General features: G+C 42.2%; 1 protein-coding gene across 1 annotated transcript; it reads right to left on the bottom strand.

Annotated features, from left to right (window-relative positions):
• Positions 1 to 275: 275 nt before the first annotated feature.
• Positions 276 to 14,674, bottom strand: PDIK1L (PDLIM1 interacting kinase 1 like). The gene is given in 4 exon segments (XM_027576799.2): positions 276 to 4,329; positions 10,207 to 10,508; positions 13,129 to 13,237; positions 13,239 to 14,674. Coding segments are annotated over 4 exon segments (1,290 nt in total). The 5' UTR covers positions 13,377 to 14,674; the 3' UTR covers positions 276 to 3,588.
• Between the last annotated feature and the right edge of the window lie 387 nt (positions 14,675 to 15,061).

The following is a 15,061-nucleotide window of genomic DNA, read 5'->3' as shown; positions in this document are numbered from 1 at the left end:
AAAACCTGTAAAAGAAAAAAGGCGGGCCAGATGACTTTATAGAAAGGAAACCATGCTTTCAAGTTATAGGTTGAAAAATTACCTCCTCCTGGTATATTTACTATTTCATTCTGAGTCTGGGATGCATCCTCATCTTAATGAGATAGAAGGATTAATGGAAAAAATCATTTATTTCAGGCAATACAAGTTCTTCTGACAAATAAAGCAAGATAGTAAGCATTAAACTTTGAGAACTTGAACGCTGAAAGAAATTCCTATAATTCAGAGTCCAGAGTGCTGACCATTACAGAAATTCCTATAATTCAATAATCTTTTCCTCAGCAATAGCTTCTATTACAGAAAGTTTCACTTAATAGGTGAGGCTGAGAATGACATTGTTTCAAATTTTATACCCTCTATTTTATGTTCATGAAGTAAAACACTACAGAACTAGACAGAGCCACCAAATCAACAATATAAAATTTTCAGGGTGTTGGGTTTTTTTTGTTGAAACTCACTTTATTTAAAAAAAAAAAGTCATGAACAATAAATTACAATCATTTCCCCTTTTATAAATTCTTCATAAAATATATTTGACAATTTTAAAAGAAAATCTCAAAAGTTGCTTTCATTTTTGAAGTGCTGATGACTTATTTTTTGACCATTTTGTCATGCTGGTGAATTATTTTGTAGCTGCTACAATAGTTTGATTGATAAACATTTTACAATTAAAAACAACAACAACAAAGAGGAAAAAACAGACCAGCAGAAAGAACTATTCAGTGTGCTATTTATCTGACACTTAACACTTACTTCATCATAATGACAAAGTATCCCTTAGCACCAAAAATCTACAGGAACTCCGTCTAAGTGACAACTAGTGCAAAATAACATTCTAGGAACTAACTGTACAACCCCATATTTTAACTGGCCACAGCTGCCTATAAGCTTATTTGAAATATTTGGTCTTTTTTTCAATTAAGACAAATTTCATAAAACACTATAAACCATGGCAAGAGACTCTGAGGAATAATTGTTTATTGAGTACCTATTATGGGCAAGGCACTGTGCACAAATTTTTGCTTTCATTTTTCCTTTAGCAAATATCCAGGAATTTTCAAGTATCATCAACCTTCTTTTATTTCTTACTCCTGGCTGGAAAAGGCCTGTGGCTATATGCCATTTTTAAAACTGTCATTTTACCAACTGACCTTTAGTGCTGAGCTCACAGTAGGTACTGAATAAATACCCCCTGACTGAAAAAACAAAGACAAAGAATTTACTATCATTTTGCTTGGTATCATAGACTATTTTAGAATACAAGGACTTGAGAAAATTCCAGGAGAAACTTCCCGATCACCTCATACCTTTGCTGCCAAAGAAAGAAAGAATTCACCTCACAGGTGAAATCTTTCAAAATAAATGATAATTGTTAACTATTTCCAATGAGGCAAGACCAAAAAACTATGTACTTAGGAAACCATGGCTCCAAGCACACAGATATTTGAAGAGCAAACGCACTGGCATACTATCACCTGAATCATCATGAATCTCTATCGAAGTGCAATGTTACTGATGCAACATTATAATACTTTTCACTTCCAGTAACTCAATCCCCTTGGCCAGATGTGTTACAGTAATTTGGTGATCCAGAGGGTCAATTATCATGAGGTTCCAGTGTATTTCCACCTCTCATTTCCAAAAAATGTCTTGTATTTATTAGCTTGAAAGTGATGTTCAAAGTATATGATTTTTTTATTTTAAAAGGTTTTATTAAAAAAAAATAAAAGGTTTTATCTCAATAAAACCTTTCAGTCCAAATTTTAAACTTCCAGACCAAGTAACGCATAATTCAGAATTTTACATACTCTTAATTTTTTGTGCTTTTTCACCTTCTCAAGTTCCCAAACACATTTTAAATAAGGAAAAAATTATGATAGCAAAATTCCAAAGGTTATGGAAGTTCAAAAAAGCTGAGGAGACACACTGGGTGTCAACTACGCTTGAATTAAAAAAAAAAAAAAAAACCACGACTCAGAAAAAAAAAGCTGAGGAGACCATGCAAACTATTAACAATTTCAGTATTCTAATACTTTTTTTTTTTTTACTTTGACCAAAGATTCTAGTGCTTTATAAAGACTAACCTAGATACAATGGTCTTAAAGTCTATCTAACCTTAAAGGCTAATATTCTGTTTTTAGCAAAACTTTGCTTAGATTTTAATTATCTGCATTTATAGGAAAACAAGTTGGAGACAACCATATAGGGTGAAAAATCAAACTAACTTCAATTAGAGTAACAGTCTACTGGTTTTTGACATAGACCATACCAAGTGATTGTATACAATCAATAACTTTAAAGTTTCTACTTGAAAGATATATTTGATGCTACAATATTTCATTCATTTGCCACGCTGTATAGGTATCATCTCCCACTTCAGAAAAAGGTAATCAACATTTAACACAACCGTATCACCATCATTACTGTGTTAAATTAGGCAAGAGAAAACAGCATTAGTGCCAAAATGAAAGGAATTCCAGTGATTAAACAAGAGACCGTATCAGGGCAGGCAATGTGAGGGTAGAGCTCATTTGATTTCTTCAACTTTATGCTGAGGCTTAGATAGTCTTGAAATCAAAACTTAATATATCAAGTAGGATAGTTCATATATTGCAAAGTTTTCAGAAACAGAGGAATCCTGTGTTCAGATTTCTATCAGACTGCAGATGCTCAAGTGCAGACATGTTCCAGTGCAATGGTTTAATTGGTTAATTGAATGCTTGGTTACCTAAAGAAGGTATGACTGAATCATCAAGGTCCTTGCCAACCTGCTACCACATGATTGCATGGCTAATTCAACTCCTGCAGCTATAGGGCACTGGAGAGCTCAAACATACTTCAGCAGCTTTGGATCACTTAATTTTGTTTATGTTTAATCGGATAATTGTAGACCCTCCAAAATGATGCCTTAAAAAAAGCTGTATAATATTACAAAAATAAAAAGTGTAGTATGATTTCATTAGAGGGAGGGACAGGGTAGGAAGATGAGGGAAGGTTCTTTTATTTTTCATCACTGATTTCACCAGCAAATTTCAAAAACCCAAACCTACATCAAATAATTTAAACAGAAGTGGCATTTTCTTCATATGGAATGCAAAATGCACACATTCACATACTTACATATACATAAATATATACATATATGTTTCCTTTACAAAGCTTCAAAGGTTGCATTGCCAGCATGCAAACCTCTTCTTCCATGGAAATTCCTAATACTGACAAGGAATGTCTAAAATACTTGAGACTTATTTCCAGGAAACTGGACTTTCTTCTCTTCTTGGCTCTTAGAGAATTTTCCTGCCAAACTTCTACCAATGATCATTTTTAAAAATGTACACCCACATTGGTAATACACATTTAAAACATACTAACAAAATGGCCAGCTTGGACTTAAGAAAAACGAGGAAAAAAAACACCCCACAATAAAATCTAAACCCTTAGAAGGTGGAGTTTAGCTTTTTATATTCTTTTTCAGCCACATTATGTTGTTGCATCACTGTTAAAACATAAGCAGCATATCATCCAAGATATTTGCAAACAATATATGTGTCACGTTTCCCAGCTGCTATCTTTAAATGCAATTTGTACTAATCTGAGTTCTAGTTCAAAAGCATCTGGACGATCCTGAGGGTTTGCAGCAAGCATTTCCTTAATCAGTTGTTTCATTCGCCCATTCATAGACTTTTTCTTCACAGGAATGAGAAGTTCCATTTTGGGATTTTCCAGAAGCGCCTCTCCAACAGGCACAATCTCAGTTCCTTGTTTTACATAACTCCCCAAGAGTTCCTTCTTTGTCTCTGTGTCTATGAATGTGATCCTTTCCAGCATTGCCCAGATGATAATCCCCAGAGCAAAGATGTCAGCTTTTGCTGTGTAATGTCCCTCCCACACTTCAGGAGCCATGTAGAAATCTGTTCCACAGGCTGTGGAAAGGAAACACTTGTTTACACTGACAGGTTCTTCTGGATTCTGCCCAGAGGCTGAACAAACTTTACTAAGACCAAAATCGGCCACTTTCAGTGTGGGCTCCAAGTCACTGGTATCCAACCTGCTTTGTGAAATCAGGATGTTATCAGGCTTAAGATCTCGGTGGATGATCTGGTTTTTATGCAAGAAAGCCAGAGCACTGCTCAGCTGAAGCATAAAGCTGGTGTTAGTTTTACGATTGGGTTTCCTGGACAATAGATACTCATTCATATCTCCGCCGTCACAAAAATCCATCACAAACCACAAGTAATAGGCGCTTCTGGGATCAAAGGCAATTTCTCCTTTTAATGAAGTCTCTACAAGCTATAAAAGGGGGAAAAAACAGATTACAATAATCTGCACAGTTTATACAATTCAGCTACGGAAAAAGAATAACTGGTTAATAAGCTGGACTCCCAATTTAAGTGGAAATCCCGTGAATGTTTTATTTGGTCAGTGCTTTCATAGGTGCATTTTATTAAATTTCAGTACTTTAAACTGTCACTTTGCCCCTGATGAATACATACCAAATCTCTAAGTCAAGAGGTAAAAACTTATTTGAAAATAGCTTTAGGGGCACCTAGCTGGCTCAGCTGGTAGAGCATGGGACTCCTGATTTCAGGGTCATGAGTTTAAGTCCCACATTGGGCATACAGCTTACAAAATCAAAAACAAACAAATGCTTTATTTTGAAAAATGTCCAACTGGCTATACATTTTCTGCATGTGTTAATGGAGCTGAACTCTACCTACCTAGCCAATAGCTTCATGAAAAAATTGACATTTCAGCAGCTAGTAGACCTGGGAGATTGCCAGCTGGAGTATAAACATCAATTAGGAAGTTCTATTCAATTAAACTGCCTGAAATATGTTTCTTGTTCACTGGACATACACTATCAACATTATACAATTTGTAAAATTAAGAGAAAAATGATCAGGAACACTAGTTGTTAAGGAAATAAAGCCTTCCTGTAGTCACTGATAAAAATAAAGACTGCCATTATTACTTGATAAACTTCTACAGGCAGAATGCAAATATACTGGGGGCGCCTGGGTGCCTCAGTTGTTAAGCATCTGCCTTCGGCTCAGGTCATGATCCCAGGGTCCTGGGATTGAGCCCCACATCGGGCCCCCTGCTCCGTGGGAAGCCTGCTTCTCCCTTTCCCATTCCCCCTGTTTGTGTTCCTGCTCTCGCTGTGTCTGTGTCAAATAAATAAATAAAATCTTAAAAAAAAAAAAGAATGCAAATATACTGGCTCTTTCTATTACTGTATGGCTTCTAAAAAGCAATTTATAAAAAAAATTTTTACATTTTGATATAAAAATTCAAATCTGAGTTTGTATTTCTTTTTTTTTAAAGATTTTATTCATTTGAGAGAATGAGAAAAAGAATGAGCAGGGAGAATGGCAGAGGGAGGGAGAGAAGCAGATTCCCTGCTGAGCAGGGAACACGATGTGGGGCTCATCCCAGGACTCCGGGATCATGATCTGAGCTGAAGGCAGATGCTTAACCAACTGAGCCACCCAGGCGCCCCAGAGTTTGTATATTTCTTTGCTACAAGCTGAAAACCTAGAATAAGTTGCTATTTTATTTGTTATCATTATCAAATTATAACTCTATTAAATGAAATTCAAGACTATTGATTACTTTACTGAATATGAACACCATTCTAAGATACAGCATAAAGTGCTTTGAAAGCATTTGTCCCATGGTGCCTTTTCAGACCCCCTGAATAGAAACTCAGTAGGGAAGCTGAAGAGTTGTTGAAGAATGAATGAACTGCTAATTTTACATTTAAGTCTACTTGTACTTCCTCTTATCATTTTGGAGGGCAGAAGCAAAGAACACCTTTTCACACCATCTCCCCCAATGGCAAACAGCTGTAATTGCAACTGTCTGCAGATGTCTTTTTTGCATGCATTTTCTTTGTTCCATGTGTTTGCCAGTGAGCCAGAAAATGAAGACTAGAAAGGTACAGATCACACAATTACTTACCAGGTGCACTGTTACTAAATATGCTGAGATTAAAGACCAGTGCCATCACTCTTCATTTCCTCTCTTCTTCTCTTTACTCTCAAAAGTAAACTTCCTAAATAGCTTTGAGCAACGCAAAGTCCCAGCATTCAAAGAATGGTTTAGAGTAAGGCCAGATAGTAAATATTTTAGGCTTGACAAGCCACATAAGGTCTCTGTTCTGTATTTTTCTTTCTTTTCTTTATTTCTTTTTCTTAAACAACTCTTTAAAAATGTAAAAACTATTTTTAGCATCTGGGCCATATAAATACTGCCTGAGGGCTATAGTTTGAGGGCTGCTGGTTGAGAGAGCCCAATCCGCTTATTTCCATGTGTAGAGGATGTCATCGGCCATTGGTTCTCTTGCCTAAAGTCCTTCAACAGCTTCCCTGTTCTCTCAGGATACAGTCTAAGGTCTTTAACATGGGTTATGGGATCCTCTGACCCTGCTGATCTTTCTAGTCTCATCTAAAACAACTCTCCTGGCATAGTACAGTCTTACTATCTTCTTTCAATTCTTAGAATGCTTTGTACTGGGTGCCTGGGTGGCTCAGTCGTTAAGCGTCCGCCTTTGGCTCAGGTCATGATCCCAGGGTCCTGGGATCGAGTCCCACATCAGGCTCCCTGCTCAGGAGACCTGCTTCTCCCTCTCCCACTCCCCCTGCTTATGTTCCTGCTCTCGCTGTGTCTCTCTCTGTCAAATAAATAAATAAAATCTTAAAAAAAAAAAAAAAAGAATGCTTTGTACTTTTTGCTTCAAGACATTTGTATGTACAGATCTTTCTGGCTGGAAAGTTTTCTCACTCACCTGGCTAACTCCTCTTTATCCTTCAAGTTTCAGTCGAAACAGTTCATAATTCCTGAACTCCAGGTTATGTCAGGTTCTCTATCATACGCTCCTATTATCATTCTGTACCTTTCATTCATGGTACTTAAACAAGTTATATAGACTGGCCACTAAGTTCCTATGTTGAGGCTGTATTCTGTTATTTGTTTTACATTTTCTTCTAGGTAAGTTTTTTAGCTATTAAGAACTGACTTAATCATTCAGAACAAGGAAAATATCTAGAAAAACATGGAAAAAACAAAAATCTGTGTAGAGAATGGAGAAAGCCATGCATAGGGACTCTGTGGTCACACTATAGATTTAATTGTTTTTACCAGATGTAAATTTAGAGAAGGCACTTGCCAAGTGTGTTGATCAATGTCTTGTTAACTAAATAAATTCATAGAAAAGACAATTTGAATAGAGCTACCTATTACTGAGTACTTCCTATGTGCCAAGTATTATACCTGTATCATCTCTAATTTTGACAACTTCCATAGAAGGTAAAAATTATTATTATTTTACATCTGAAGATACAGATGCTAGAAGAGATGAGTTATTTAGCCAAGATCATACAGCTAGCAAAAGTGCTACAAGTCAAACACAGGTCTATCAGCCTTTAAAAAGATAAAAGAGAGTACTAAATAAAAAGGTGCTTTAGGGGCGCCTGGGTGGCTCAGTTGGTTAAGCAACTGCCTTCACCTCAGGTCATGATCCTGGAGTCCCGGGATCAAGTCCCACATCGGGCTCCCCGCTCAGCAGGGAGTCTGCTTCTCCCTCTGACCCTCTTCCCTCTCTCGTGCTTTCTATCTCTCATCCTCTCTCTTTCTCAAATAAATAAATAAAAATCTTAAAAAAAAAAGGTGCTTTAGATTAAAAAAAATCACTGAGTCAAGTCTGGAAGTACTTTACATATTATTATGCTTATTATTTTTTTAAATAATCTCTACACCCAACATGGGGCTCAAACTTACAACCCCAAGATCAAGAGTCGCATGCTCTACTGACTGAGCCAACCAGGCACTCCAATACTTTACATCTTAAAGCCTTCAAAGACCACCTAATATCTAATTACTATAAAGGTTGCTTGATCTGGACTCAAGGATACCATTAGCACTAAGTCATATATTTAAATGTCTTTGTATTTGTAGACCAATTCAATGGCAAAGTTCATCAAGGTTCTATCCACGTTTAAGAGAGAGTGTGGTAAGAATGTTTCTAATATTTTCTATCAGTGTAATTTACATACTAAGCACTTTTTTTTTTAAAGATTTTATTTATTTATTCGACAGAGAGAGACACAGTGAGAGACGGGACACAAGCAGGGGCAGAGGTAGAGGGAGAACCGGACTCCCCAATGAGCAAGGAGCCCGATGTGGGACTTGATCCCATCATGACCTGAGCCGAAGGCAGACACTTAACAATTGAGCCACCCAGGTGCCCCATACTGAGTAGAAAAGTAAACAATAAATGGAATAGAGGCTAAGTAGTTGTGCTTTACAGTCACTGTCTTTTTTTTTTTTTTAAGATTTTATTTATTTGTGAGAGAGAGAATAAGAGAGAGAGAGCACATGAAGGGGGGGGGTCAGAGGGAGAAGCAGACTCCCCACCGAGCAGGGAGCCCCATGCAGGACTCAATCCAGGGACTCCAGGATCATGACCTGAGCCGAAGGCAGTCGCTTAACCAACTGAGCCACCCACGTGCCCTATAGTCACTGTCTTAAGAGGTAAAACTTCAGGATATAGCATGCTAAACTGCAATATAAATTAGGTTCTCAAGATTGATATTTGTTCACCATATAATGAAAGCTGCAAGTTTCTAATGATAAAGATTAATGTGTTTGTTTCTTTGTTGGTCCTGGTCCAAAAGCTTCTGTTGTTTTAAAATCATACTTCTGTGCCCTGATGGTAAAATTCTGAATTTAGACATACTCATGGAAAGTTGTTTCCTTTTCCAAGAATGACTGGACTTAAGAAATTTTTCTCTGGCCTTTAACTAGCTATGTCTTAAGTATCTTTTCTCTTTAGCAAATATAGGCCTACTAGAGATTTTGATCTATGCCAATAGCCAGCCAACCAACCAACCAAGTAAATAAATAAATAAACAAACAGGGCGCCTGGGTGGCTCAGTCGATGGGCATCTGCCTTTGGCTCAGGTCATGATTCCGGGGTCCAGGGATGGAGTCCCGCATCGGGCTCCCTGCTCCGCGGGAAGCCTGCTTCTCCCTCTCCCACTCCCCCTGCTTGTGTTCCTGCTCTCGCTCTATCAAATAAATAAATAAAATCTTTAAAAAACAAACAAACAAACAAACCTTTCTCCTATGTTAATGCTTTCCCCAGGTCTACAAAAAACGTAATTTGAAGGCAAGAGTAACTTGGAAGTTTTAGCAGTCAGATAGTCTCCTACATTCAGTTCCCAATTCTGCCAACTGCTGGTATGTGACTTGGATAAATTCATTATCTATTCTAAGCCTCAGTTTCTTCATTTGTAATGATGATAATAATAGTACTACCCTCACAGGATTGTTCTGAGCAACTGCCTTTAAAACACTTAGCACAGAGTGTGGCTTTAAAACACTTAGCACAGGGCTCCTGGGTGGCTCAGTTGGTTAAGCGACTGCCTTTGGCTCAGGTCATGATCCTGGAGTCCCGGGATCGAGTCCCACATCGGGCTCCCTGCTCAGCAGGGAGTCTGCTTCTCCCTCTGACCCTCTTCCCTCTCGTGCTCTCTATCTCTCATTCTCTCTCTCTCAAATAAATAAAAAAGTCTTTAAAAAAAATAAATAAAACACTTAGCACAGAGTGTGGAACTGAGTAGGAACCCAAATGTTAGCTATTAGCACTATTAAAACATTCTAGTGCTATGCCACATACTTCATGAAAATTAACTAGAGTTGCATGGTTAAGAAACCACACAACCCTCTAAAACAGCAAAGGCTTATATTCAAATCAGTAATTTATAAAGAAATGCCCAAATTACCTATATGGGTACTGCTATTGATTGTGGAGTTTTTCCTTTTCTTCTGGGTTCAGTTCCAAAAAACTTGATTTCAAATAAGTGAACTTATTAGACTCTAATCTTGATCACTTCTCTAGCTCCTATGTTGCCCCATTCCCATGTAGATTGGCAAGTACCATGGCGTAACAGGTGGCTTATGTTATTTTTAGGTATTTGCATCATAGGTTTAAATAAAACCTTGTTTTAAAGCAAACATCTACTTAGTTCTTGGCAGACCTTATCTACTCCTAACTATATAAATACCTGCATTTAAAAGTAGAAGCTCATCTGACTCTTTTATTCCTCTTCTTGCTGACCAATACTAAGTTCAAGTTATTTCTATTTCCCATTCAACCACACATACCTGTAAATAAAGGGAAGAATTAGAGCCATGGGACATTTTTTGCACCATCCCATCTTTCTGTAGGATGCATTCCTCCAAGTGAATCACATTTGGATGTTGGCTCTTGATACTGCTTAGTGCCCAGAACTCACGCAGGGCTAGTTCAACATTTTCAGGTGCATGGCATCGAATTTTCTTCACTGCCACCCGTGCAGAAGTCTTTCTGATGACTGCTTCATATACAACACCGTAACTGCCTCGGCCTACCTCCCGTATTAGATCGTACTTTGGCTGGCTACTCACCATCTTCAAGGTCAAAGTTTCTGGAAAAATCAACAAAGTGTTCTGTTGAAATTAAGTATACTTACTGGCTTGTATAGCTTCTTATGTATGATTTAATTATCTGCCTCACTGTTTGCAGTGCTTGCAAGATATTGGATACAACTTGGGCAAATCTAAATATTTGAATAATAATAATAATAAAGCAGCTAACACTTTGGTAGTACTTACCATGTATCAGGAACTGTTCTAAGCACTTTATAATATTAAATTCATTTGAGCCTCACAACGTTATGAAATAGATACTATTATGGTCATTTTATAGATGAGAAAACTAAAGCACAGAGAGTTTAAGCAACATGCCTAAGGTAAAACAGCTACTAACTGGTGGACCTGGGTTTTGAAACCAGGCCATCTGGCTCTGCCATTCATAACCATAACCATTACACTATACTGCCTCTCATACAAACTGCTTCAAAATATTACTGTTAAAAATAAACCAAAAAATTCATCATTCTCATTTACTGATCATGAAAAAAGAAACTCCAGCTTCTCCTTAAAGCTGACACACACAAAAGTTCATAAAATTGTCAAAACAAAAACAAAAAAACCTCACAAGTTAGAAATACAAACACTTGGCTTGTGCTTAGGGACTGAAAGTGAACCAGATTACATATAGAATTGAAAATGTGGGTTGTTTTTTTTTTTTAAAAAGTAAACTGTGTATGTCCCTATTTTAATTTCGTTTATGTTGGGGCGCCTGGGTGGCTCAGTTGGTTAAGCGACTGCCTTCGGCTCAGGTCATGATCCTGGAGTCCCGGGATCGAGTCCCATATCCGCTCCCTGCTCAGCGGGGAGTGTGCTTCTCCCTCTGACCCTCTTCCCTCTTGTGCTCTCTGTCTCTCATTCTCTCTCAAATAAATAAAATCTTAAAAAAAAAAAAAAAAATTTCGTTTATGTTATTTCCTCATTTCCTGCAAAATAAATGAAAATAAAGTCTGTGGAGAAAAATGGTCCTCTAAAAATAAAGCAAGGTACGAAGAATATTGTTACCTTTCTGTTGCTAAATTTAAACAACAGCTATTTAGATATAGGCCATTTTTGCCACCAAAAACTGTCCTCCGACGGTTCTTTCAAATTCAACTTGATAAATCATTTAAAGGCAGAAGCAAAGGCCCCACACAGAAATGCTCATGAGTTGAATCAAGAAAGTCTAAAGTGTGCCACATCATTCTCCAAAGAATGTTAGGATTCTAATGAGCTTCAGGAGCAAATTCTTATTTGTAGATTGCCACGATGGGCAAGAGGCTGTCCAATCTTCATAGTGTATAGTTTGGGGGAACAAGAAGCTACTGACTCTTGGGCCTGAAAAAATGGGTACAGCCACTTTAAGTCCATAGGACAGATTTAATAAAGAAAATGAAAGCTTCTGAGATCACTTCTTAGTCCCACTTCCCCTAACTGGAACCCCCCTTCAAATTCCGACTGCATTTCCTAGTGTCTGATATCCTGCCACGGAGTCCTTGCCCCAGGTCCACAGTAGACACTCTTTCCTGCTCTCCGTGGATCACCAATTACTATCTGTCTCAAAGTGGCTCCTGTCTTGCAAGCGGCCCCATACCCACACACGAAAGAGCACCCAGTAAGGCGGAGGGAGGGCGTTTATGAAATCCCTGGATGCGAACCCAAGCGAGCGGCCGGCACTTCCCGGGCCCTCACGCCCGCCCCGCTAAGCCAGCGCTCGGCGGCCGGCCCGCCAGGCCACACACCTGCCGGGCCCGGGAACGGCCAGTCCTGGGCAGAGGTGCTGTCCGACGCGGCGGCTCAGCGCCCCGCTCATTGGCCGAGTATCAGGCCCTCCCCCTCCCCGGCGGCGTCCAGACGAAACCCGGAGGGGATCCTCCCGGGGCCCTTCACTCCGAGGAGCCAGTCCTGCGGCTGCCTCAACTCCTCGTGGCTGGCGGCTGAGGCCCGGGGCCTGGGGAGGAGGCCGCAGCTGGAGCCGGTGGCCTGAGGGGTGCGGGCCGGAGGCCTGAGGAGCGCGGGGCCTTCCCTAGCATGACTCCGCTGACAGGTCTGTGACAGGCCTCCCGGGGAGGGAGGCGCATGCAAGGCCTTCGGCTCTGCAGCAGGGCCTCCGTGCCAGGCCTCAGGGCCAAATTTACCTCAGGATAGCCGCCGCCGCTTCTCCCTCTCACGGGCTCTGCAGGCCGCCATTATCGGGCAGCTCGCGCCTCAGCCTCCGCGGCCTCCAGTCAGAGACCGGCGCGCGCCCCCGTGGTGCGCGCGGACACACCCCCTTACGCCTCGCGGCCCCGCCCCCCTCCGGCTTTCCGTAGCGCGAGCCGGGACGCCGAGCGTCATCCCTATTGGGCGCGCGCCCCGCGCTCCGCCGGCCTCCTCCCTCTCCCGCGGCTCGCAGGAGCCGGGAGTCGCCGAAGGTGTGCGCGCTCCGGAACGCACCACTAGTGCCCCTCCCCGCAGGGGTGGCCGGGCCCGGGAGCGGGGAGGCCGCTGCCCGCCGGGGCTCGGTCACCGTCCAGCCGCAGCGGGCGCGCACGGCCCGCGGGCCCCGGGGATGGTCTGCGGCAGCAGGTCCGGGCCTGGGGGTGCGCGCGCCCGACGCGGCCTCCCCGCTCCCTCCCCGCCCCCCTTCCCACCTACCGAGCTGCGGGCAGGTGTGCGGAGGTCGCTGGGGCGGAACGCCTGGTGCATCTTCTTCGGCTCGGGCCTGGGGTGCCGGCGGGACGCGGAGCTCTTCGGCTGGCCCGCGGGGAGGCGCGGCCGGAGCTGGGAGGCCTGGCGTCCGCCCCGCCGGGAGGGAGGCTGCACCTTTTGTCAGAGTCACTGAGCCATGTTTGCGGACGGTGCAGTTGCCCAGGCGGCGGCGGCGCGGGACTGGGTGCGATCATCTGGGAGGACGCCGTCCCCTGCCCCGCCGGCGCGGTGGTATCTCCCTTAAAGAAGCCGGCACCTCATTGTTCCCGGGCCGCGGCGGCCGGGAGTCGGGGGCGCCCTGCCCGGCGCGGGGAGGAAGGCGCGGCGGCGCCCGCACCTGGCCGCTGCCCGCCCGCGCAGGCCCTGCCTAGCGGCGTCCCCCGCGCGAAGTCGGGATCCAGCCAGCGCGCGGCGACCGGCGGCGGCCCGAGGCGGCCGGGGCCGGGCCGGACCGCGAAGACAGCCGTTCTCGCGGCCCGACGGACCGCGGTCTGTCAGATCCCGGCACGCAGTCGCCTGACAGCCAGCCCGGGACTGTCCGTGACTCAGAGCCTCGGACCAACCCATTATTCAGTTAGTTACACAGATCAGTGAGCATCCGCCAGAAACGTCCGGCCCTTCTTCACCAATTTATTCTGCACCTACTATTTGTCAGTAGAGTGGTTGTTCCTCCTCCTAGTGCTGCAGTAGGCACGCTGTGCAAAGAATCCCTGTCAGCGCCCTCAAGGATCAACCACTCTCCCGTTTTATTTGCTGTCCTCTATTTATGGACCTTCTCCTTAGAGTCTGGGACTGGGTTAGGTCTTTAAATTAGCTTTTCTAATCCTGACCAAATCCCACAGGTTAGGCTTTATTGCTAACCTTTGTTTTTACACGTGAGGAAACAGACCTCTGCCTTATTTGACTAAAAGTTGTGTAGTTTTTTTTGGAGGGGGGGTGTACCTGCCTTGAATACCCACTGTCCTGGTATAACTCCCCCGCCAAAAACCCAACAACACCCTGCTCTATAATCTGTTCAGACTTTTGTTCCGAGTGCCATCTACCAGTCTTCAGCTCTCTGCTGGGGATACTGATGCCAGCCAGGGTTAGTTTCTGCCCTTGAAATTAGAGGGAAACTGTAGAAGGCCTTAATACCTGTGTGGGTAATTGATCAGAATCAGGAGAGGGGTTATCTCTTTTGGTCAGAAGAGCCTTTTCCTTTTGTTTGTCTCAGTTATTAAATATAGGAGTCCCTCCTCTCAAGCTGACTGCTGAACTGAGACTTGAAATCCAACTCCATAACCCCGAAGATAGGCTGACTAAAGATTGTGATGTGGGTTCAGTTCCTATGGAGTCTGAAGCTTAAAAAATTGGGGGTGTTTTCTTTAGGAAAAAGATCACAGAATGGCCCCATGAACACATTGCTGGGGCCTTGGAAAGTATCTTTGTAAGGGAGTCTGCTTAAGACTCTCCCTCTCCCTCTACCCCCGCCCTGCATGCTCTCTCTCTCTAAATAAATAAATAAAATACGTCTTTAAAAAATTTTAAACAAGCCTAGGATCATTTTATATCTGAGTTAGCAGAATGAATGAAGTATGTATTTTCCTCTTAAAAAGTGTGTTTTCTACTTTCTGCTGAAAAGGCCTAGAAACAATCACCAATCCAGTAGTAATGAACACCCCTAATGCACAGATTTGCTCTCTAAACACCATTTGCCAGTTTTAAAAACATTAAAAATTTAGCAAAGAAAATCAAGACTCCTTTGATAAATGGCTGGATCCAGATCTGGAGCAGGAAAGATGAGGTTGGGTCATCTTGTGTCTGGAAGCCAGGAAGCTATCAAAGACTATTGGGGTCATGTAAAAATGACTGAGGAACCAATATGAAGGGCCCTACTGGC

The sequence above is a fragment of the Zalophus californianus genome, chromosome 4 (genome assembly GCF_009762305.2).
Source record: "Zalophus californianus isolate mZalCal1 chromosome 4, mZalCal1.pri.v2, whole genome shotgun sequence".
In the NCBI taxonomy this organism is placed as follows: Eukaryota; Metazoa; Chordata; class Mammalia; order Carnivora; family Otariidae; genus Zalophus; species Zalophus californianus.
The sequence above is the reverse complement of the archived record's forward strand: the minus strand, read 5'-3'. Positions and strand labels throughout refer to the sequence as shown.